Source organism: Ornithorhynchus anatinus, chromosome 4 (assembly GCF_004115215.2).
Source record: "Ornithorhynchus anatinus isolate Pmale09 chromosome 4, mOrnAna1.pri.v4, whole genome shotgun sequence".
Taxonomy (NCBI): domain Eukaryota; kingdom Metazoa; phylum Chordata; class Mammalia; order Monotremata; family Ornithorhynchidae; genus Ornithorhynchus; species Ornithorhynchus anatinus.
Window position 1 is genome coordinate 89,578,478 of NC_041731.1, and position 26,251 is coordinate 89,604,728.

At 40.5% G+C, this 26,251-nt stretch overlaps 1 protein-coding gene and 1 pseudogene across 1 annotated transcript in view; both read right to left on the reverse strand.

Annotated features, from left to right (window-relative positions):
- On the reverse strand, positions 1-126 carry LOC114811904 (annotated as a pseudogene).
- Positions 127-12,105: 11,979 nt separating this feature from the next.
- PLPPR4 (phospholipid phosphatase related 4) overlaps positions 12,106-26,251 on the reverse strand; it is a 62,050-nt gene continuing 47,904 nt past the window's right edge. Inside the window, 16 exon segments of the mRNA XM_029061933.1 lie at positions 12,106-12,271; positions 12,274-12,367; positions 12,369-12,418; positions 12,421-12,505; positions 12,507-12,562; positions 12,565-12,616; positions 12,619-12,701; positions 12,704-12,758; positions 12,761-13,006; positions 13,008-13,157; positions 13,159-13,356; positions 13,358-13,501; positions 13,503-13,536; positions 15,708-15,766; positions 15,768-15,881; positions 20,532-20,589. Coding sequence (XP_028917766.1) covers positions 12,189-12,271; positions 12,274-12,367; positions 12,369-12,418; positions 12,421-12,505; positions 12,507-12,562; positions 12,565-12,616; positions 12,619-12,701; positions 12,704-12,758; positions 12,761-13,006; positions 13,008-13,157; positions 13,159-13,356; positions 13,358-13,501; positions 13,503-13,536; positions 15,708-15,766; positions 15,768-15,881; positions 20,532-20,589 — 1,561 coding nt within the window. The 3' untranslated portion in view covers positions 12,106-12,188.

Sequence of the window (26,251 nt, forward strand, 5' to 3'; positions counted from 1 at the left end):
ACTTGTAGCAGATTGCCTTCCATTCACTAGCCACTGGCCAAGCTAGGAATGGAATGGGTAGGGCTCTGCTTGACTCTCCCTCCCATAGTCGAGACTGGTACCCTCCAGGTGCGACCCTGAGAGGGTAGCACTTATGTACATATCTTTATACTCTATTACTTCCTCTTAGCTGTAATTGATTTTAATGTCTCTCTCTCCTATTAGATTGTAAGTTCCTCTATGGCAGGAATCCTATCTACTTATTATGCTCATTCTACTGTTCTCTCCCAAATGCTTAATAGGCACAAAATAGGTGCACAGTAAACTCTTTTGATTAAGTATATCTCAACCTTGTTTCTACCTCAGGGTTAGTACAGTACAGTTAGTAGTACACATAATACACACTTAACAAATACAATCAGAAGAAAAAAAGTCTGCCCAGCTCACTGCAAAAATCCAAAAGGACTTAGGCTATAGCATTGTGTTGATAAACAAAGCTGCTGTTAATGAAAATTAATGATCCCATTAGATCAGAAGCTCCTTTCAGTTTGTGTTCCCAGCACATCCAAGCCATTTGGATAGTGATTTGGAAAAATGGTGTGCAGACAACAATTGTTGGGAGGGGCTGATAGGATGCTGGCCCAGCTGTACGGCATTGAAGGAACTTTCTCAGAGGGTCTCGCAACCTTTCCCAAAGCTCCAAGTCGGGGTCAGTCTGGATGACAATAGGCCTAGATTTGAAGGCTGAATTATTAGGACACTCCCTAGTGTGTCGTGATCAGTCAGCCCGTCATCAGCACTCACAGAGTGCCTTTTATGTGCAGAAAACACTTTACTATGTGCTTTTTTTTTTTTGGTATTTGTTAAGTGCTTTCTATATACCAGATGCTGAAAACTCACCTCCTCCAGGAGGTCTTCCCAGGCTAAGTCCCCAATTTTCTCTGCTCCCCTTCCCCTCCTGATTACCCTGACCTTTGCTTTGCTCTACCCCCCTGCCTGCCCCGCAGAACTTGTGTACATATGTACATAGTTATAATTGTAATTCTATTTATTTTTATCAATGATGTGCATATATCTCTAATTCTATTTATTTATAATGATGCTACTGATGACTGTTTACTTGTTTTGATGTCTGTCTCCACGCTTCTAGACTGCTAGCTCATTGTTGGGAGGGATTGTCTCTATTTGATGCTGAATTGTACTTTCCAAGCATTTAATACAGTGCTCTGCACACAGTAAGTGCTCAGTAAGTATGATTGAATGAATGAGTGAATGAGTATAGATGAATTAATCAGATTGGACACAGTCCATGTCCCATGTGGAGCTCACAGTCTTAATTCCCATTTTACAGATGAGTTAACTGAAGCATCATAGAAGTGAAGCACCTTGCCCAAGGTCACACAGGAGACAAATGGTTTAGCTGGGATTAGAACCCAAGTCCTACCAACTTCCAGGCCTATGCTCTAACCATTAGGCCATGGTCCTTCTCATGGGAACATGTGCTTGGGAACATGCAATGAAAGTAGGAGACATAATCTCCTCCTATCTTGGATAAGCATCTGATAATAATGATAATAATAATAATGTTGGTATTTGTTAAGAGCTTACTATTTGCCAAGCATTGTTCTAAGCTCTGGGTTAGATACAAGGTAATCAGTTTGGCCCACATAAGGCTCACAGTCTTCATCCCCATTTTACAGATGAGGTAACTGAGGCCCAGAGAAGTTAAGTGACTTCCCCAAGGTCACACAGCTGACAAGCAGTGGAGCCATGATTAGAACCCATGACCTCTGACTCCCAAGCCTGGGCTCTTTCCACTGAGCCACTCTGCTTCTCAATGTTGGTATTTGTTAAGTGCTTATTATGTGCCAAACACTGTTCTAAGCGCTGGGGTAGATTCAGGTAATCAGGTTGTCAATTCAATAGTAGTATTTATTGAGGGTTTACTATGTGCAGAACACTGTACTAAGCGCTTGGAGTGTACAATTCATCAAAAAATAGAGACAATCACTGCCCAATAATGGGTTCACAGTCTAAATGGGGAAGACAGACAGCAAAGCTAAACAGAACAAAACAAAACAAGGAGTCTAGCTCAGACATCATCAAAATAAATAGAATCATAGAAATATACACATCATTAACAAAATAAATAGGGTAATAAATAATATATACAAATATGCAGAGTGCTGAGGGGAGGGGAAGGGGGAAGAGCAGAGGGCAGGAGAGGGGGAATGGGGAGGGGAGGAGGAGCAGAGGGAAAGGGGGCTCAGTCTGGGAGGCCTCCTGGAGGAGGTGAGCCTGGTAGGGCTCACAGTCTTCATCCCCTTTTGAGAGATGAGGTCACTGAATCCCAGAGAAGTTAAGTAACTTGCCCAAGGTTACATAACTGATAAATGGAGGAGTTGGAATTAGAACCCACGACCTCTGACTCCCAAGCTTGTGCTCTTTCCACTGAACCACGCTGCTTGTGGGGGAGTTTACAGTTGGGGAAATGCAGCGGAGGTGGTATTTTCCATTTTTCAGTTCACTTACTGAGAATGTACTTTGTCTCATAGAAGATCTTCATAGACTTATGACAAAGAGATTACAGAATAAGTGCAATTCATCTCCTATTTTTTCACTTCTGTGGCCAAGCACAAATCCTCAGAGAAATATGGCTTAGAGCTTCAGTTTAATCCCTAATGCTGCATAAACCTCAGGCATAACTGACAGCACAGTGAACCTACCTCAATTAGCCAACTGCATTAATAGGGAATGGGGCCAAATTTGGGCAAAAGTACATCTGAGCCAAGGAGGTGATCAAAGTTCAGGCTGCAGACAAAGTCACACTGAACTGTGATAATGACATCATCTTAATTCTGAATCAGTAACTCATACTTCACTCATTTTGTCTCAAACTAGAATTCCAGCTAGAGCATCTTTCACATCTGTCTTATACTAGGCCATCCAATTAGGCAGTGTCTGGGTTCTCTTTGGAGGCAGTAGGAATCCTCTGAGTGTTGATGCCAAAGGGAGAGATATGACTCGTAGTTAACAGGGAAGCAGTGTGGCCTGGAAGTCAGAAGAATCTGGTTTCTAGTCCTGGTTCCCCCATTTGTCTGCTGTGTAACTTTGGGGCAAGTCACAACTTCTCTGTGCCTCATTTACCTCATCTATAAAATGGGGATTAAGTCTGTGAGACTCTGTCCAACTTGATTAACTTGTATCTACCCCAGTATTTAGAACAGTGCCTGGCACATAGTAAGCACTTCACAAATACCATAAAAAAAATCAGAGGCTTGAAGATCAACAAGTTTGACACAAGAGTGAGATCATGATTAACAACTAGAAAAAGAGATAGAATTTTTTACTCTGGTTTTTCCTGAGTCTCTAAATTGTCTTTGGAGCAACTGGGTAGAGAATCCAAGTCATACTGTGGTAAGTACAAAGAATATTTTGACCAAACTTGGTAAACTAGATTCAAGTTAAAAACCAGGATGAAATGACATCTACCCAAGAATTTTGAGGTAATCTGAGAAGTTGCAGAACACTTCTGGCAAGAGAAGATAACCTATCATTACAAATAACCACTATTGTAGCTTGACGTAAATCCCATTTATAAGACAGTAAACTTAGAATTATCAACCAGTGAGTCTTCTATGTGTGGGGAATTGGCAGAATCTATAATCAAATGTAGATTTGGTGAGATCTTAGAAAAATCAAACCTGTTGAGAAAAAGGAGAAAGTAGATTCTTTTAAATGGAAATCATCCTTCATTAGTCTTCTGGAGTGCTATGGGTCAGTAACCACGTGAGTAGAGGAAACCAATGGCCTTAATCTTTTGTGATATGTAAAAAGCCCCTGGCAAGGTTCCTCACAAAAGCCTTTTAAAAGCTTGGGTCATTATGGTTTTGGAAAGAATGTTTTGCCATTGAGAGAAAATTGACTAATTGCAAGTAGTAATAGTATTAATAGCAGAAAAAGTAGTGATAGTCATAGTAGTAGAAATTATTGGCCATGTACTGCTTTGTTGTTTTGAAAGTACCATACTTGCGTGATACACCTTCTGTGCCCCCAAAGAACTTGTATTCTAATGAGAAGGACAGGAACACACACATACACACATGCGTGCAAAAAGATCAAATAGAGGGCTAAAAATGAAACAAATGAGTGAGCTAATAATATTTATTCATACATAAATTCTGGGGTGGTTTATAAATCGAACGTAAGTGCTAGAAATGGCTACTGAGTTGACACGATTCAAGGTAGAGGAAATTAATTGGGGAAGAGTTGTTGGAGGAGAGACTCATTGTTGACTGTTTCCTTAAATCGTTAGACCTATGCCTCACACCATCTAACTGTGGGGGTACTTCAAGACTCAGTTCTGGATCTCTTCTATTCTCCATCTACACCCACTCCCTTGAACAACTTATTTGCTCCCCTGACTTCAACTGCTATCCCTGTGCAAATGATTCCCAGATCTACCTCTCCAGCTCTGACCTCTCTCCATCTTTACTGTCCTGCATTTCTTTCTGTTTTCAGAATATCTCTTCTTGGATGTCCTGCTGATATATCAAGCTTAACACATTCAAAAGGGAACTACTCAATTTTCACCCAAACCCTGACTTCACCCTTACTTTCCCATTACTGTAGACAGTGCCGCTATCCTCCCTGCCTTAAAAGGCCATAACCTTTGAATTATCCTTGAATAAACCATCTTATTCAATCTGTCACTAAATCCTATATGTTCTACCTTCTAGACTGTAAGATTCTTGTGGGCAGAGAACTTTTCTACCAACTCTGTTGTATGTAGTCTCTTAAACTCTTTGTATAGCTCAAGCAGCGTGGCTCAGTGGAAAGAGCCTGGGCTTTGGAGTCAGAGGTCATGGGTTCGATTCCCAGCTCTGCCACTTGTCAGCTGTGTGACTGGGCAAGTCACTTAACTTCTCTGTGCCTCAGTTACCTCATCTGTAAAATGGAGATTAACTGTGAGCCTCACGTGGGACAACCTGATGACCCTGTATCTCCCCCCAGCACTTAGAACAGTGCTCTGCACATAGTAAGAGCTTAACAAATACCAACATTATTTATTTAATATAGTAAGAACTCAATAAATATGATTAATTAATTCACCGTATCTCTAGAATCCACTGCTTCTCCTCCAAACTGCTATCAAGCTGATGCAAGCATTTATATCCCATCTCAGCTACTGTTACAGTCTTCTTGCTAACTTCCTTGCCTCCCATTTCTTCTCTCTGCAGTCCATACTTCAGTCTGGTGCCTGGATCATTTTTCTTAAAAGAATTCAGTCCATATCTCCCCACTCCTTAAAAATCTCCAGTGATTGCCCATATACCACCTCATGCAATGGAAACTCCTTATCATCTGCCTTAAGGCACTCCAACAGCTCTCCCTGTCCTACCTTACCTCTCTGATTTACTACTACAACTAGTCCACACATTTTGTTCCTCTAACACAGCCTACCTTCTGTACCCCTCCCCTCCCCCCAACCCTCTGCTCTTCCCACTTCCCCTCCCCTCAGCACTGTGCTCATTTGTATATATTATTTATTACCTTATTTATTTTGTTAATGAAGTGTATATCCCCTTGATTCTATTTATCTTGATAATGTTGTCTTGTTTTTGTTTTGTTCTGTTTTGCTTTGCTGTCTGTCTCCCTCAGTTAGACTGTGAGCCCATCATTGGGCAGGGATTGTCTCTATCTGTTGCCGAATTGTACATTCCAGGCACTTAGTTCAGTGCTCTGCACATAGTAAGTGCTCAATAAATACTATTGAATGAATGAATACCTCGACCTCATCTATTGTGCCACTGACCCCTTATCCACAACTCCCTCCTGCTTCATATCTGACAGACCACCACCTCCTCACCTTCAAATCATTCCTAAAATCTCATCTCCAAGAGGCTGTCCCTGACTAAGCCCTCCATTCTGGGTCACCTATGCACTTTGATCTGTTCATCCTAAATCTTTGATATTTGTCTTACCCTCAGCCCATTATACTCTGCCATTTCCCTGTCTGTAACTTATTTTAGTGCCAGCCTCCCCCTCTAGACTGTAAGTCCCTTGTATGCAGCAATTGCATCTATCAACTCTATTAGTATTGTACCTTCCCAAGTGCTTAGTGTGGTGTTATGCACACAGTGAACACCTAATAAATGCCATTTATTTATGGATTAATTAATCAATTGAATGTTTGACAATAGCCAAAGAAGCCAGAAAGTGCTGGGCATGGCCAAGTAACACAGAAAACAAAATGAGACATAGTTTTGCCACTTTCTGAAATCCAAGGTTTTTCACACTTGGAACATTATTTGCTGTTTTGGTGTACTCATCTTCAACAGGATAGAGAAGAATTGGAAAAGTGATAGAGAAGAAGAACCAATATAGTCAGGGGAATAAGCTGTTTCTGAACAAGAGAACATTCTTTTGACTGGAATGAGTAAAGTCGAGAGGATGCATGATTGAATCTTTCAAAAACATGAAAGATGTGGACAGGGTGAGCATGGAATTGCTGTTCATTGCATTCTACAGCAGTAGTGATCAAGGTGGGATAGGATAAGTGCTTGGTGAACGTGTTAGCAGTTTGGATGGAGTGGAGAAGGCAGGTTTTAAAGAAGTTGTGAAGGTTCAACCAAGAGGATTTGGTGACAGATTGAATATGTGGGTTGAATAAGAGGATGAGTCAAGGATAATACCAAAGTTTCGGGCTTCTGAGAGCAGATGGTGGTGCTCTCTACAGTAATGGCAAAGTCAGGGTAAGACAGGATTAGGGCATGAAGATATGGAATTTTGTTTTGGACATGTTAAATTTGAAGTTTCAACAGAACATCAAAGTAGAGATATCCTGAAGGCAGAAGGAAATGCAAGATTATAGGGAAGAAGAGAGATCAGGGCTGGTGATGTAGACTTGGGAATTATCTGCATAGAGATTTTAGTTGAAGCCATGGAAGTGAATGAGTCCTCCTGGGGAATGTGTGTAGATGGAGAATAGAAGGGGACACAGACCTAAGCCTCAAAAGGCTCCAACAGTTAGGGAGTGGGAGGCAGAGGAAGAGCCCACAAAAGGGGCTGGTAGACTCAGAGACTAAGAAAAGAAACACTTTTTCTCACAACAGATGTGAGAAGAATAAATTGTGGAGGCAGAAATTATCAAAGAGCTCAAGAATGGATTGCATAACACCATGGTCAAGGTACAAAATAGATTCTTAGAGGGGAAGTTAAGAGTGATTACGGGAAAGTTAGGGATGTATAAAGAGAGGTTAGCAACGTTAGACTTGAGATGGTTTCTAAAGTTAGATAGTTCATGATGATGTTTTATAGGAAAAGTCAGGGTTGTTCAGTGGTGCATATATAACTGGATGATTTTCATTTTCTCATAGAAAAATCTAGCACAGTCATCAACTACATGCAAAATGGAGAAGGTAGAGTGAAGATGGAAATTGAAATCATTGATGATGGTTGTGGCAGAGGATCATAGGGAAGAGGAATTTTAGATTAGTAGTGAACAAAGCAGATTTGAGCGAAGGAAGTAGACTTGAGATGGCAGAGGTGACGGTAATGATAATTCTGCTCCTGAAATGCTCGCTAGTGTGCTCTAATTGGAGGAATTGGTGAATGGGTTTGGGGTCAGTAAGACTAGATAGTGGAGCAAAAATGATTTGCAGGTTAGGAAGAGGAGTGGTAAACTGAGTGAAGAGCAAGTGGGAAGAGCGATAAACAAGAGTAGAAACAAGAGAGTTCTGTTGACAGGCTGAAGTTTTATCTCCAGTTTCTTGACTGCCGGGAATGAGAGATTGATTGCCAATAATGGAGCGACCAGTTTGTTAGGGAAATTATTCAAGCCCTAAGGATCTTTCGATCTGTCCTTCTAGCTTCTCTTGAACAACAAAAGGGGTACTTCTTCTGTTGTTCAAAGATGTTGATGCCAATGACGTTATGTCTAAACACGGGAATGTCATTGAGATTTTTCCACATTGTTTGGAGGAACCAGCTGCAGCTGTCTGGCCAGTCTAGTACTCTTAATCCCATCTTGGTTGCCTCCATGGAAACCACTGTTTCTTAACAGAAATAGCCAGGGCAGTCTCTAGGAGGGGAATGGGGGTAATTTGGCTAGGGTGAGGACAGGAGAGGGAGCTTTGATTTGGGGGAAGCCAGTTGCCTTGCACTAACTTGGGTTCATCAGAGTCTTAATCTGGCCTTAGACTGTGTGAACCTTGGAGCTAATCAGGCTTTGAACTGAACCCCTGGTTCCAGTGAAGGTGAGAAAGGGCATATAATCTCCTCTGTGAGGGGGGGAGGGTGTTAACAGTAATCCACATTGCAAACAAGAAAACTTCCCCTAGTCCACAGAAAGAAATTCTGACCTTTAGTCATCGATTATGGTAGAGTGAAGGGATTTTTGTTGTTGTTGTCTTGTTCTTACTACTGTCAAGCTTCAACTGGTGTGTGCAGTACTGATGTTGTAAGAAAGATTCTGTGTTTGCCTAATCACAGGCGTCACAATTTTCTGCCCTCAAATCCTGGCCCTTGTCAATCTTAGTATTCCAGGCTCAATAGTCATGATTTTATCATTTCTTTAGAAGCTTCTCCATCACCTGGGACATTTGTCTTTTTCTGTGCCTTCTCTAGCTCTGATGTCCTTCCTCAAATGTCATGACCAGAACGTGCGCACAATACTTGGTTGATAAAGCATCATGGCTTTTAATCTAATGGTAAAATTAGGCTGACTGGTGGATGCTAATCCACCTGGACGAGCATTCATTTCTTTAGTTCTCTAATAATGATGATGGTATTTGTTAAGTGCTTACTATGTGCCAAGCACTGTTCTAAGCTCTGGACTGTAAGCTCATGGTGGGCAGGGACTGTGTCTGTTACATTGTACTCTCCCCAGTGCTTAATACAGTGCTCTGCACACAGTAAGTAGTCAATAAATATGATTGACTGATTGACCTGGGGCCTCTGCCAATTTAGGATCCTTATGTGCTATTCTACAATGTAAGCAGTCCAGTCATCAAATTTTTCTGTAGCTTTCGCTCTATAACTTACCAACACTCTAAGAAGTATCAACTCAACAGCCACCTCTAGCAAGCATGTGTTCATATATATACTCATCCCTAGCACTTATGTACATATGTGTTTTTGATTGAACATTCAATGTATTTATTTTGATACCAATTCTAATATTTTTACAGTAGTCTGTTTCCTTTATAGAGTCTAGGCTTCTTGTGGGTAGGAAACATGTTCGTGTGTTTGTGTTGCATTTTCCCAGGTGTTTAGTATAGTACATTGCACTCACTAGGTGTTCAATAAATAGCATTACTTTTCTCCAATAATGGCAATTAAAATGCTCCATTTTTGTACCCACTGAATTTTCAGGCTTTTTACAATTTCTCCAGTGACTATCCCATCCTGTAAAATGCTATAAATATAATACCCATTGAAATTTTAAAGTGGAATGACTGAAATCAATGAGGAATTTCGATCTTTATTTCTATGATGTTAGCACAATAAACTCACACAATAGCATTGATCTGTACTTATTTAACAAAATACATTTATAGCAGTTTACAATTTTTTGTTTGGAAAACAGTGCATTACATTTATTAAACACGATACTTTATATATCTATATATATATATTTCATTAAAAACATAATTCATTTCTGTATCCAATACTTGATTTTCTCAGTAAAGCACAGCCTAACAAATAAAGAAGTGCCTCCTTTAGCAAGTAAGACAAATTTGAACACTAAGAAGAGATGCCACCTGTTAGTTTGACTTGCTTTTAAATTAAGGTACCAGTGGAATGTAAACAGAGGTTCATTTTCTTTACAAAAGATTCTTATCAAATATACATGCAGAGGTCTGAACTCTAGTGAATATCGTTATTACATTTGTTTTATAATGTCATATAATTTGTTGTCACTATTAAAAATTTTTGCCCTTTGGCACTTTTGAGTAAAAAAGAATATATCAATATTTATGTGGAAGAAAACAACTCCAATGACTACATAAGTGCTTTAAAATCCTTTGTTAAGAAATAGGAAAGCTTAGGGAAATATCACACTGCACCTGAAATGATGCAGCCAATTTTTTGGAGTACTAAAATCAACCCACCTTCTGCCCAAGGCCAAGGGGGAGTTTAAGCCACCTTCCACCTCACCTCCTATACAAAAAAGTAAACTGCTTTCAGCATTGTTTTGTCTTTGTTTTATGCCGATGGTTTCCAATTCTGCATGTTTGTTTCAGTGTAGCATTCTAGTCCAGCAAATTGAGGCCATCTCATTTAAGGTTCCTCCTTTCTTATTTAGAGACCAAGAAGGACCGCTTTGGAGTGCAAAAGCTGATTCTACCCTCAACCAGGAATTGAACTTGTCCAAATTCTCTCCATTTGTCTAAGATGAGCACAGAGCCCCTGTGTCTGCCATCCCTGGATATGTGTTAAAAATTTTTTGGTGCTCCAATAATAGAACCTTATAGATGGCCATCCATACTTTTATAAAAGCCCAGGGGAAACTTTTTAAAAAATGACTCTACCTTTTGTTTCCTGAATGATCAAATTTCCCTTGAGTGAGATCGCAGCTTTGCTTTTGGTAGCATACAGTGCCACGACTGGATTTCGTGTAGGCAGTTTGGACATTTAGCAATCCTTCAGAAACACACAAATGGGAAGCAAGTAGTTGTTGTGAGATGCTATTAAGGAGGAAAGACACAGGTGAACCCTGTTTCTAGTTCTAGCTCTGTTGTTGACTGCGGTGATTTTAGGTAAATCACCTAACCCCTCTGGGCCACCATTTCTCCATCTGTAAAAATTGGGAAATAACAATGGCTCCTCCCCACCTCCCAGGGCTGTTTATATGTATATAAATAATGTGAAAGTGCTTTTTAGTTCTTCCGCAGGAAAGTGCTAAATAAATTCAGATTATCTAATATGAATTTTTTCCCTAAAAATGCATTTGAGTCATCTTCCATATACCCTAACTGAAAATCACATTTCAGGAATGGCACAACTGTGGCATCAGATAGGTCCCTGTGGAGGAATCATATACTAAAAAGCCTCCCTCCCCCCACCCCAATTTTATACCTGGTACAAGAGAACTGGAACCAAATGGCGTGAGCAGGTGAATGCTTGTGGGGAGCTGTTGCCAAGCTAAGCAGGTGGCGATGGTGACTTCCAAGTGTTGAACTAGTCACTTATTAATTCAGTTGCTGGCACCTGAGTTGACAGTGGCAGGTTTTGCTTCATTTTCACGGTTTCCATCTTCACATCAGTGTATTCTCTAATGGCAATGTCAACGGTCACTTAGTTTTCACAAGAGATAAAGAAAGGAGTTAGGCAATGACTGGGAAGCCACAGAAATGTCAAAAGAGATCACACCAGTTGAAAGACCTCTTGAGAAAAACCAAAACAATATTTTAAAACACATTATACAAGGTTACCCTTGGAAGAAATAGCTTCTTCATTAGTGGTACCTGTACATAAATTAAGTTGTGCAGCAGCAAACTACAGGAAATTGTATTTATTCCATTCCAATAACATATCACCTCTGAGTTTTTAATGATTTTTCCTGAAAGCAGGATTCCAGAATAACTACACAAAATTTTCCCAATCTTTTAATGTGACAGATCCACTACATTCAAAAGCTGCAAGAATTTCCTATTTCTATACCAACGCAGCTAGTATCTCGATAATGAAGTAGCTTTACTTTGAAAAGAACTGACCCGGCAATGTTCAGATGTATAGAGTTTACATGGGAAATTTGGGGCTGCTATAGCCAGCACCATTCTGTGTTGAACTTTAGGTGCTGGAATATACAAAGTGAGTATACACTGCTGGACAGCCTCTCGCCTGTGGGGAAAACATCACCTAGTTCCCCAAAGTGAAATAAATAAAATCAAAAAGTTGGCACATTCAAGGAAACAAAAGTGTCCGACATCACCCTCAGTGTGACATTTTTGAATCTGAAGAAAAATGGGCCTTAGGAAAGCTCTTCACATTAGTTACTTCTTGCGTTGTGCTTTGTACCCTGCCTTGACGTGAAATCCACAAGCTCATGCACACCACACACCAGCGATGCTCTCGATCTAGTAGGTCAGTCCTCTGGCAACATCGAGAAGACTTCTCGGCAATCGGCTCAAAAAACTGAAGCACGAGCCGGTATCGATGTGTGATCTTTCTGTGGCAGCCCTACCCACGGAGATCGCCAGGGTTCAATCTTTGAAGGCCCTCGTAGGGGAGGTGCCTTTGTAGAAGATATTCCTGGTGTTCTCTGGACTGTTGCCCCTCTCGGGATCAAGATGATGTTTCCTTTTCCTCCGGAGGTGGAGTCGCGACTCTGGACGAGATGGACAGCGTCTCCGACCCCGATTTCGCTCCCCTCTACAGGCGTGGACCCTGATGGTCGGTGATCCATCTGTGGTATGCTCATTGCTATCTATGTGCTTCTTTTCCGGTCCCCAGACCCAAAGCTGTCTTTCAGGGACTCACAGGCTCTCCAGAATCCTCGGTTCAGATCATTCAGTTCATTAGGTCTGGCGGAGGCTGCCTTTGTCAGGGGCCTTCCATTTCCAGGAGCCGCTGCCTCGCCTTCGAGGACGGGATCTGGGATGATGGGCCTGTTGTTCTCTGGGTGGGGCCTCAAACCCTCACGATGCCACCGGGTTCGTGGTCGGTCAGGGCTTTGTACCTGATGGATACGGTGCAGGTCACCGTGCTGCCCTCGAATTCTTGGGGCTGCTCTGAAGCACCCCTTGCTGCTTGGACATGGCAATGACCTTGCATTGATCCGTGGCTGGCTGTTGCTTCGGCTACAGGCCACACTCTTCTCCGCAGCCTTCAGCCACTTGGACCGGGCCGAACTGCTTTTCGGAGAGGAGGTGATGTTCTCCTGCGTCTCTTCGGGGATGTGCACGAGCTGGGAGGAACCGGGGCGGGACTGAATGGAAACCCTGGGTCCTCCAGGGATGCTGTTATTACACCCCTGGTACCGTCCCGGGCTGGATTTTAGGTACTGGTTGCTGGGACCATTGGTGGTCTCCATTTACCCCTACCTGGATGTTCAGAGCTCGACCTCATTTCTATAGGATCGTGGGGGACTGACCAGGCTCCGTCTCTATTACCTGCAGGGACAACTTCCGGCTCTCGTTCTTGCTCTTCCACTGAGTGAGCAGCTGCTTCGAGTCGGGCGGAGTCCATGGATGCATGGATTGTTGTGTTTCGTCTCACTGGATCCTCCACGGAGGTGCGTATTGGGTCGGTTGGCAGCGTGTTGCTAAAGGTAACCATGTTCTCTTTACCCATGGGGCTCCGGGGTGTGATGATCTCCACGTCGGCGTTGGCTCGTTTGAGGTTGGTCAAGGAGCTGGCATCTCTGTGGTTTCCGGTTCAGCATTCCCTTCGGTGGACGAAGCCCATCACCACCACTGACATTCTTGCAGGGTAATATTCTGCTGGGTCCTGATTGAGGTCAGGTAGGGTCGATCAGGGCTTCTCTGTGCTGACCGTGATGACACAAACTCTCTTCCACTGGGCAAAAAGTTGCCCACAGCATACAGGCCCCTAGTGTCAGGACAGAATGGTAAAAGAGGACACCACAGATTATCTCTCTAGGCACATAGACTACATTCCTTGCATTGAGCGGGAAATACTGCTGGCAGAAAATTAAGGCAAACGTTATGTAGGAGCCCTAAAAGATTTCTTCCTTTCTTTAATTAAATAAATGTTTAATTATATTAGGATTAATATTTACTTATTATAATAATTTCTTTATTCTAAAAGTCATGAACTGTTACATCTAGAAATTACTGAGTTATTGTTACTTGTGGACATTTTCTTCTTTCAACGACGCTGCTATCTTATATTGTGTCTATGTGGTTAATTGTTACTTTTCCTACATAGATATGGATACCTTTTCCAATTAAAACTGGACTGTTTTCAGATTCCTAGATCGTTCAATTTAATGAATGTTAATGATCCATTGATATTTCATATGATTATTTCCTATGTTTTATTTCGTTGTTCGTTTCACTCCTCATGGTTCCACCCACACAACCCTGCATTCGAGTTACAGAAATTCAAATTTAAGCAACTATATCTCAACGTTCATAGAATTAGAATTGAACCCAAATTCATTCAACCGTGTTTTCCCATTTGACCTGCCAACTTTAAAAGTATATTCTGTTAGGGAGGTTGGAGATGATATTCTAGAAAAATACAGAACACTGGGTACAGATATATGGGCTAATCATTCATCTTATTCAAAACATCCTTTGGTGTTGTTGCTCTTAGAGATTATTCTGTGCTTTCACATGTTATCATTACCCCACCATGAGTTTTCTACTTTTGAGACATTACAGGTATTTACCACATGGTTAAACAGCATGTAAGTGGGACCACCATGGCTCATCTATTTGAATGACATGTGCTTACTGAACCCCTTTCAGAGAAATACAAGATACTTTTTGGATTTAACATTTCACTACACATTCGGCTAGTGAACCTGTCCACAGCAATGTAATAGACAGGCTTTAGTACACAGTAACAGTTGCCATTATTCAGTTGAGACCAAGTAGTTGTGGTCATATACTTCTTGAGTCAGAGGACCTGGGTTCTAATCCCAGCTCTGCCACATGTCTGCTGTGTGACCTTGGGCAGGTCATTTAACTTCTCTGTGCCTCAGTTACTTCATCTTGAAAAATAAGGATTAAGACTGTGAGCCCCTTGTGGGACATGGATTGTGGTCCAACCTAATTAGCTTGCATCTACCCTAGCTCTTATACAGTTCCTGGCACATAGTAAGCACTTACCAAATACCAGAAAACAAAGAAACAAAACAAAAAGCTCTTCTCTCTATGACTACCTACTCGATGATCAAAATCCTTTACTTAAATGTAGGACTTCGAGTCAGGAGATCAACTTATTCCACTGCTCTGAGAAAAATATCAGAGAAGCAGACCTAGATAGAAAGGGGCTGTTTTCCTGCAGGACCCCACATTCACAAAAACCCATGATGCAGTTAATTCCATCCCATGTCTGATGCTGGGCAACTATTCTTCCGACTCTGCATTGCACTGTAGCCAGATGGATGACAGTTGTTGGAAGAATGTTCCATAATTTCCCAACACATTCCCCCCATAACATGTGTTATGGCAGAAACTGGGCATACTTTATTTTAATTGAAGGAAGCTCAAAACTCATAAGTGGTGTCACTAACAATATTAATCCCCTACCACACGTATAACCTATGTCTATTAGTTTAATCTTGACAAGTTATTCTGAGCACTGTTTAAAATATTCTCAAAGCATTCTCTTTGGAAGCTAAATTATACAACAAAAAAGTATAGTTTGGAATGGAAACAAGTATTGGAATATATTCATTACTGTAAACACAAATCTTGGGAAACAGCTCGTTAGACATTCTCTTATAACTGTCCTTAAAATGAATTTTTCAACTTACAAATTGAGAATATTATCGTCCATTAAACCCTATTCATCTTTAAGCTTGAACTCAAAGTAAGTCATTCAGTGATTATGAAATATCTAGACTAGTTTGCTTGCCCATTTATAATTTATCTTCTAAAAGGTTACCTGTACAAACTTCAATGCTCAAATATTTTATATAAAACAATAAATACCGTGCAATTCAAAATATTTTGTAATTTTCTTCTTATTAGAACTTCCATTCATTCATAAATAATGATAAGAATAATAATCTAATATATGTATTTACCAAATAAAGAGCAATTCCTCCGCCAATTAAAAAACCACAATAGACATCAACTGGATGGTTCCTTGTACTGGGTGATTCGTGTCAGACCACAGATGATTCCACAGATGATAAATGCAAACACCAGAAGAGGCTTCAGGAGTTTAGAGGAATCAGTTAACGTAGAATTGAAATACATCTTAAAAAAGGGAAAAATAAGAGTGCGTTCACCTTACTGAATGTTACTATTTAAAATTAGTGAATGCTAAAATGGCACTAAGCTTCTATTAACTTTTATTCTGACTATTTTATCCCTCCCTTAAAGTTCTTTGGTGAAAATCATTCAACTCTTCTAGGCAGGTTACAGTCTTTGCTACAGAGGCCAGCATCTTTTTGGCTTGTATTTCAGGAAGATCACATCAGATGTTTCTGCCACCCCACTACCAAGTTACCAGGCACTATCATCTTCTGCCCCATTGGTTCCACTTCCAATTTTCGGAGTGATTTTGACAATTTATTTGTCTTTCTTTTCCTTCTGTTCCCTAATTTGGTTCTGAGGGATATCAGTATCCACATGGATTATCCTGATATTCTCCAACTGCTTGCTTCTTCCCACTCCTCAATTCCATGGTCCTCCTGCTCCACAACCACCCCCACATCCACACACTAACTTGGACACATTTCTCATCTTGTCATCATTGCTTATTATAATAATGATGCTGATAATAATACTCTGGAAGCAGCGTGGCTCAGTGGAAAGAGCATGGGCTTGGGAGTCAGAGGTCATATGTTCAAGTCCCGACTCAGCTGCTTGTCAGCTGTGTGACCTTGGGCAAGTCACTTAACTTCTCTGTGCCTAAATTACCTCATCTGTAAAATGGGGATTAAGACTGCGAGCCCCATGTGGGACAATCTGATCACCTTGTATCCTCTCCAGTGTTTATAACAGTGCTTTGCACATAGTAAGCACTTAAATGCCATCATTATTATTAATGGCTCTTGTTAAGAGATTACTATGTACAGATGACAGGATATTTACTGAGCACTTACTGCCTTCAGAGCACTATAGAAAGCACTCGGAAAGTAATACAATGGAGTTGGTAGATATATATCCTTGCCCATAAGGAGTTTATAGTCTAGAGGAAGGACAGATATAAAATAAAGTAACATTAACGGAAATTTCAGAGTGTAACTTTTATGCCATATAAGTGCTGTGGAGTAAGGGTGTGGAATGGATATCCAAATGCTGGAATGGGTAGTTGATCTAACGTGCATGGTTGGCATATCTAGGGATATGGTTGGGAACAAGAGGGCTTAGTTTAGGGAAGGCCTCGTGGGATGTGATTTTTAGGACAGTTTTGGATGTGAGGAGAGTGGTAGTCTGTCTGATATGAAGGGGATGGGAGTTCCAGGCTAGAAGCAGGACAGACCAATCCAATCACTTATCCTATCCCACCTTGATTACTGTATCAGCCTCCTTGTTGACCTCCCTGCCTCTGGCCTCTCCCCTCTCCAGTCCATGCTTCACTCTGCTGCCCTGATCATTTTTCTACAGTAACATTCAGATCATGTTTCCCCACTCCTCAACAACCATCATTGGATGCCCATCCACCTCTGCAGCAAACAGAAACTCCTCACCATTGGTTTTAAAACACTCAGTCACCTTGTCCACTCCTACCTCGCCTCACTATTCTACTAAAACCCAGCCTGAATGCTTTGTTCCTCTAATGCTAACCGTCTCACTGTACCTCAATTTCATCTCTCTTGCCGCTGACCTGTCACCCACATCCTACCTCTGGCCTGGAACACCTTCCTCCTCATATCTGATAGACAATTACTCTCCCCCACCTTTAAAGCCTTATTGAAGGCACATTTACTCCAAGAGGCCTTCCCTGACTAAGCCCTCTTTTTCTTTTCTTCAACTCCCTTCTGCATCACCCTGATTTGCTCCCTTTATTCATCCCATATTCCAGCCCCACTGCACTTATGTACATACCTGAAATTAATTTATTGTTATTAATAGCTGCCCCTTCTTCTAGACTGTAAGCTTGTTGTGGGCAGAGAATATGTCTGTTACATTGTTATTGTACTCTCCCAAGCACTTAGTACAGTGCTCTGCACAGAGCAAGCACTCAATCAATATGATTCACTGACTAACTGATTGCTTAAAGGGTAGAGATCTGTAGAAGGAAAAGTAGGCGGGGGAAATGAGGGCTTAGTTAGGGAATGCCTCTTGAAGGATATGTAATTTTAGAAGGGTTGTGGAAGTCTATTGGATATGAAGGAATAGGGAGCTCCTGGCCCAAGGCAGGACAAGGAAATAGGATTGGTGGCAGGATAAATGAGATCGAGGTACAAAGAGTAGGTTGGTGAGGTGCATGTAAAAATTTTTTGTGCCAAATGGAGAGGTCAAGGAGGATTAGGATAGAGTAGAAGCCATTGGGTTTGGCAAGAAAGGAGAACTTTAGTGACTTTAGAGAGGGCCATGTCTGTGGAACAAAGCAGGTGGAAGCCAGAATACAGGGGGTTAAGGGGAAAATTGGAGGAAAGTGTTGGGATAATAATCCTGGACACAGTCTCTGTCTAACATGGGGCTCTTAGTCTAAGTATAAGCGAGAACAATTATTGAATGAGGAATTGACTTGCCCAAGGTTACAGAGCAGGTAGCTATTATAGCTGGGATTAGAACCAAGGTCCTCTGACTCCTAAAATGTATTTTTTCCATTAGGCTTCACTGCTTTCCCTCAAAGAGTTTGAAGTCTACCTCCAGGAACTTTTCCCTGAATAATCTTTAATTCCTCACCTCATATTGCCCAACTCTTCAGTTTTCTATGTCTTACGTACTCATAACCCCTGTAGAACTAAATCAATCCATCAATGATACTTATTAAGTGCTTAGTCTATGATGAACACTGTACGAAGTGCTTAGGTTAGTACAATGGAATTGGTAGACATTATCTTAGATTGTGAGCCCCAGATGGGACAGGGACTGTTTCTGACCTTTCTCTACCCCAAACTTAGGACAGTGCTTGACACATAGTAAGCACTTAAAAAATACCACAATTATTACATTATCTGCCCCTTAGGAGTTTAGAGTCTACCCAGGAACACTGACGCTAAAATGAATTACAGTTTGGGGCAAGCTCGTATTTTTAAAATATGCACACAAGTTCTACCAGGGGAGTGTCCAATTGCTCGTAGGGTGAATATCCTTGTGCATAGGTGACACAGAAGTGCTGAAGAGGAATTAGGAGAATGGGGAAATAACTTTCATCTAAAGCACACACACACACACACACGAGTTATTTACTTCTATCTGTTATTTATTTGTGTCTGCCTCTCTTGCTATAGTTTAAACACTTTGAGGGAAGATACCAAACCTAGTCATTCTATTGTATTGTCCCAAATACTTAGTAGAGTTTTCAGGTTCCTGCACACAGTAGATACTAAATAAATGCTATTAAAGTACTCAACTTCTCACCCAAACCTTGTCCCCTTAAGACTTTCCCTTCACTGTAAACAGCTCCACCATCCTCCCCGTCTCACAAGCCCATACCTTGGCATTATCCTCATTTTATCTCTTACTCAATCCACATTTTCAATCCTATTAGTTTTAAGTTTACAACATTGCCAAAATCCACCCTTTTCTCTCCATCCCAATTGCTACCACGTTAATCCTAATTCCTCCTTGATGGCTACATCAGCCTTTTCACTTACCCCTCCCTTCCTCCTGACTCACCCCACTCCAGTCCATACTTCACTGTACTGCCTGGATCATTTTTCTAAAAAAAAGTTTAGTCCACGGTTCCCCACTCCTCAAGAAGCTCCAGTGGTTGCCCATCCATCCACCTCAACAGTGATCGGAAGTTCCTTATCATTGGTGTACCATTGTCCCATCCTAACTTACCTCACTGATTTCTTATTACAACCCAGCCTGCTCATTTCACTCTTTTAATGCTGATCTATTTACTATATCGCAATTCCCCTGTCTCTCTGCTGACCCCTTGCCCATGCCCTCCCTCTGGTTCCTTCCTCCTTCATATCTAACAGACCACTACTTTCTCAACCTTTGCAGCCTTTTAAAAATACATTTACTCCAAAATGCCTTCCATGACTAAACCCTCATTTCCCCTACTCTCTTTCCTGTCTGTGTCATCCTGGCACTTGGATTTGTACCCTTTAAGCACTTATCATTCACCAGTCCCCCAAAATGTAATATCCATAATTTATTTTAACGTTTGTCTCCGCTTCTAGAATATAAGTTCCTTGTGAGCAGGGAACATGTCTAAACACTCTGTTATATTGTACTCTCCCAAAACACTTAGTGTAGTTCTCTGCACACAGTAAGTGCTCTCAATGAATACCACTGACTGATTGATGTGGATTGACTGATTGAATGACTAGAATTCTTGAGAGCAGTAGAAGGAATTTTAATTTTAAAAACACTGGATAATCAAGTGGAACCTCTTTAACTTGGGCAGGGAACGTGTCTGCCAACTCTGTTGTATTCTGCCAAGCACTTAGTACAGTGCTCTGCACAAAGTAAGCACTCAATAAATACCATTGATATTGATCATTGATACTGATACCATGAAAATGAATCAATGTTTTGGGAAGTTCTAAATACTACTATAAGTTTGGCTTTGTTGCAGAATTTGCATTATTGCAAATGATTAAAATGCCAAATCCTACTCTATAATTCAAAATAGAAACATTTTTTTCCACTGCTCTTAATTTCAAAACATGAATAGATGCTCAAGATAATATAAATGTTACTAGGAGACAGTGAAGAAATATTTTAACTTTCTTCAAAATGTAAGAACATTAAGGTGAAGACTTGGTTACTTACCGAAATATACACAGCTGCAAAGGCTGCTAGGGTAGCATGTTGAGAAGGAAATGACTTTCTGCCAAAGAAAGATAGTCAAATTATCTTCTTCAGTACAAAAATCTTGCTCATGATCATCAATTAAATGGTGGTGAATTTTTTACATAACAGTCATAAGCAAATAAATAAACAATAACTTGATTTTTTTCTATATTCTTGAGAGATGGGGTATTGACAAGATTTTACTAATAAAATAAATGATCATCTCTAACTTTCAGAGGAGTAATGAGATTTTTAAATATGAAAACAACTAGAGGATGCCAAGGAATATAAATACTTATTATTATAGAGTAATCTATTATATTATTAGACTACTGTCCATCTAGGGATGGTTTCCCAGCCATTAACTGTCTAACAGTGATAAGACTGAAACAGTCATTTCATAAACTGCCTACTGAAGCTTTAAGGTTCCATTAAATGACAAGTGAGAAGCTGTGATGTGGGGAGGGAATTGTTAGAAACTTGAACCTTTGTCCTCTTCTATATGCTTTATGGAAGAATCTTACTCATAGATTTAAAAAGATGCACTGGAAAAATTCTGTACTAAGACAACCCCAAGTTTTTAGATGGACTGACCTGGTGATTTGAGGGGTTATATTCTTGTCAAGCCCTCCATGGGACAGGGACTGTGTCCAATCCGATTGACCCTAGGAGTCAGATGACCTGAGTTCTAAACTTGGCTCTTCCAATTGCTTGGTTTATGACCTTGGGCAAGTCATTTAACTTCTCTGTGCCTCAGTTTCCTGAATTGTAAAATGAGGATTAAGTACCTGTCCTCCCTCCTACTTAGACTGTAAGCCCCTTGCGGGACAAGGATGGTGTCTGACCTAATTAACTTGTAGGTACCTGAGAGCTTACAACAGTGTTTGACACTTAGTGAGCACTTAATAAATACTGTAAAGAAAAAAAATGACATATATTATATACTGTTAAGGTCCTTATGGGCAGGAAAGATGTCTATCCAATTTGTTATACTGTAGTCTCCCAAGTCCTTAGTACACTGCTCTGCACAAAGTAAGAACTCAATAAATACCATTGATTCATTGATTACTGATGGCTTACAGGAGACACTATGTTGGGCATTACAAAAATAAAGGTAGATATCCAAATTTATCTCTTATCAGAAATCTTTATGTAATAACATAAAAATAGCATCCCAATTTCTCTCTATCAAAGCTCCAGGATTATGGCAGTGTAGGTGGGAAAATTCTCATGATACTATTTCAAATGATAAATGAAGTATTTGAAGGAAAATCAGCTTTAAACTACATATTTATACAATTTAGTATGTGAAAATATCATTTAAAATATAAAGTGATTTTATGAATCAAAAGCCTAATGATTGAAACAGAAAATTTTACTATAACATTTTCTCACACCAGTGTATTTCAACTTCCATATTCTATTCCCCAATGAGCCAAAACAAATTTAGGCTCAATTTCCTTTTTTTTTTTTAACAAGTTTATTTAAAATAAAATCTCAACAGTTTGAGGAATAAAAGCAATCTAAACAAAAATCATAAGGCACAGAAAAGGGATTCTAGAATGGAAATTGCAATTTAGAGTGCAGCAGTGCCTTTCCAAAAACATCAGAGGAGATTTTTGTGCAACAATGGTATAATTTTTTTACGGTTTTTATTGAGCACTTACTATGTGCCAGGCACTGTACTAAGGGCTGGGGTAGATATAGCTAATCAGGTTAAGCAGAGCGCATTTCCCACATGGGGCTCACAGTCTTAATCCCCATTTTACATAAAAGTCATTTAACTTCTCTGTGCCTCAGTTACCTCAACTGTAAAATGGGGATTAAGACTCTGAGCCTCACGTGGGACAACCCGATTACCCTGTATCTACCCCAGTGCTTAGAACAGTGCTCTGCACATAGTAAGCACTTAACAAATACCAACATTATTATTATTATAAGAGGCAACTGAGGAACAGAGAAGTTAAGTGACTTATAATAATAATGTTGGTATTTGTTAAGCGCTTACTATGTGCCGAGCACTGTTCTAAGCGCTGGGGTAGACACACGGGAATCAGGTTGTCCCACGTGAGGCTCAGAGTCTTAATCCCCATTTTACAGATGAGGTAACTGAGGCACCGAGAAGTTAAGTGACTTGCCCAAAGTCACACAGCTGAAAAGTGGCAGAGCTGCGATTCAAACCCATGACCTCTGACTCCAAAGCCCATGCTCTTCCCACTGAGCCACGCTGCTTCTTATGACTGTATGACTTGTCCAAAGTCATACAGCAGAGAAGTGGCAGAGCTAGAATTAAAACCCAGATCCTTCTGATTCCCAGGCCCATTCTGAGATGTATATTAAAAGAAAGAATTAATAGAGAAAAGGAAGGATAGACACATGAAGTCAGTGTACTTGTCTGAAAATAAACGTTTCTGAATTACCTGTGGGAACTTGAATGTTTAGGAAGAACAGCACATCAGCCTACATATCCACAGTGGGATAATTCTGAATGGTATATCCATTTGTGAGAAACACTTTGAAGGTGACCTTGTGGAAAACTAGGTTTTTTGGTCCTTTCTGAAGCTTTCTTTCAGTGCCCTTATCTCTGGGGTGAGTATATGGATTTTAGTGTTAACATCATGCCATTGCTAATGATCCTTATGTGGAGGCCACAACACTGATTTTTCAGATGATGTTTTGAACACCGTTTTCCAAACCAGTAACCCACAGTCTTTCAGGTTTCCTTCCTAGGCATACCAGAGGAATGGTATCCTTTTGGACATTCCATCTTCAGATTCTGACCAGGACCACAAAGAGCCAAGCCAATCTTGTTTAAAAAGCAAAGCTCCATGTCTGCTCATCTTCTGATGTCATTAGTGAGAAGCAGCATGGCTTAGTGAGAAGCAGCATAGTTTAGCGGATAAAGCATGAGCCTAGGAGTCAGAAGCACCTGGGTTCTAATTCCTGCTCTGCCACATAATATGGTATTTGTTAAGCACTTACTATTTCCCAGGCACTGTACCAAAGACTGGGGTGGATCCTGGCTAATCGAGTTGGACACAGTCCCTGTCCCACATGAAGTTCACAGTCTCAATCCCCATTTTATAGATGAGACAACTGAGGCACAGAGAAGTGAAGTGACTTGCCCAAGGTCATACAGCAGATAAGTGGTGGAGCTTGTATTAGAATCCATAACCTTCGGACTCCCAGGTCCAATGCCGTATTCACTATGCCATGCTGCTTCCCATATGTCTGCTGTGTGACCTTCGGCAAGTCACTCAACCTCTCTGTGCCTCAGTTACCTTATCTGTAAAATGGGGACCAAGAGCGTGAGCCCGATGTGGAACAGGAGCTGTGTCCAAACAGATTAAATTGTATCTACACCACCATTTAGGTCAGTGCTTGGCACAAAGTAAGTGCTTAACAAGTGCCATAATTAACATTGTTTTCTGTTTGCTAGTAGTTATTTTGTCAGGGATGTATATAGTGAGAATTCTCCTCACTGGTCCAAGCTTTGCCTAACCGATATTAATGCTCAGAGTGGGGAGCACTCCGATCCCTATTCGTTCTTTATCGGATCTCCATTGGCAAAGATCTGCTAATTTACTTTATCTGATGCTATTTGCCGTGCCTCACTTAGGGGAACCACTAGAAGCTGATTTGCTATTTGGGGATTTTGGAGATTTTTTATTTGCATGGATACAGTCTCTTCCAGTTTGTCTTTGCTCCCTTCAGCAGCTGCAGGAAAAGTAGGACTGCCGTCTGTAAACACAGAGCTCTCACAGGGTAGCTCTGCTTGCAACATCTCTGCTTGCATAATTTGACGAGGCCTTGTTTACTCGACCTCCCTGTGGGGTACCAGGTTAAGGAGACAGGTCTGGAAGCTGAATAGCTGAAGTTCAGCCTGTTAATTAGGCAGGCATGCTGACAGCAGCTTCTTGGGAGGTCTTTGAAGCACAGTAGAAGCAGGTGATTTCAAAACCAATAGGTCTATCTGCATGGAAAAACCCCCCAAGGCTTGATGAACCCTAGAAGTATGTTTTTCCTTGTACAGCTTCTGATCCAAGGCAGATGTTTTCTTTCTTAAAAAGTCTCAAAATATAAGCACTGTGCAGAGCAGTCAGTGGCTGTTGGACATGACAGGAGGGGCAAATTATATTAAGAAAGAATGTTTGTCTCCCCCTCTAGACTGGAAGCTTGTTGTGGGCAGAGAATGTGTCTGTTATTACACTGCACTCTCCCAAGAGTACAGTGCTCAGCACACAGTAAGCGCTCAGTAAATACGATGGAATGAATGAATGAATGAATTTATGAGGACACCAAACTGGAAAGTATCAGCTGTGCTTGAATCTCCACATTTTGGTTCAGGACATATTTTCATCAGAAAGTGTAAAGGTAAGTGAATATTCATTAACTCTGCTTCACAGAAGGCATTCATACAAAATTATTTGAAAACCTCTGTAACTTGATGAAGATGGAATATTGGGTTTTAAAAATTCAGTCTCAGAAGCCATCAATTAGAATGACAATCCTCAGAATATGGGACAACACTTTCAAAATGTGAAATTTAAAAAGAAAGCTTTTGTGATCCAAGTGGTTTGAATTATGCTTTTCATTAACCACAAAGTGTTGCTCATGAAGTTTAGTGTGAAAGGGAGATTTTGCATATAAGCAGAGACTGAGGTCCAAAGTTGATGATTCTGCTATTAGAAATGCCAATTTGATTACAGAATAAAAGATATTACACAGTAGTGGGGCATTGGAGGGGTCTTTTGGAAGCTACATTGACATAAAGTCACTATGCTCTATGGGATGATTAAGTTACCAACAGGGTTATGGCCACAAAATCTGTTTCCAATAGTGTTTCACGGTAAAATTTATAATATGGAAAGAATCCTCCATAAGTGGGGAATAAAGAAAAATTGAGGAAAATGGTAACATAAAATGATGCAGCTCTCTGATCAAAAGTCAACAAAGGGGCAAAAGAATAATCATACTAGTCTGCATATCTATGCCATATCCATAATTTATTTATTTTTATTAAAGTCTGTCTTCCCCTCTAGACTGTAAGCTCCTTGTGGACAGGGAATGTTTCTACCAACTCAGTTGTACTGGACTCTCCCAAGAATTTTAAAACAGTGTTCTGCTCTGGACACAGTCAGCACTCAATAAATACCATTGATTAATTAATTGATTGATTGTCTATATTGTCACAAAAGTGAAGAGCTGTTTAATTAGAAATGGGTGGATTAGTGAACAAAGCTTCTGGAACTGCAAAGATTAGCAGACGAGATTCAATATCACATGATCAGGTAGGCAACTGATGAAGCAAATGGGTTTTCCTCTTTCTTGTTCTCATGGGGGTTTGTAGATTAGCTGCCAGAAATGTAACATTGTTTCTGGGCCATGATGATTTTTAAAATGAAGGCCATTAAGCAAGTACACCAGAACAAAATTTAAACTGTGATGCTAAATTAAATCTCAAAATTAAAGAAGTTGAATTCTAGAATCCTGACAGGTTATTTGGCTAATAAGAGATATTTGTAATAGGTCCTTTATTGAAAAAAGTTAGTACAGAACCAAAATTATCATCCATTTGAATCGAAAAATAAGATTTACTCTAATCTGAGTAGCCAACAAGAGTCCAGGGGTTTTCTTAAGGTGACAGAAAATCTGAAGAAATGTGAGACAATAAAATTGGAAAGCATCATAGATCCATA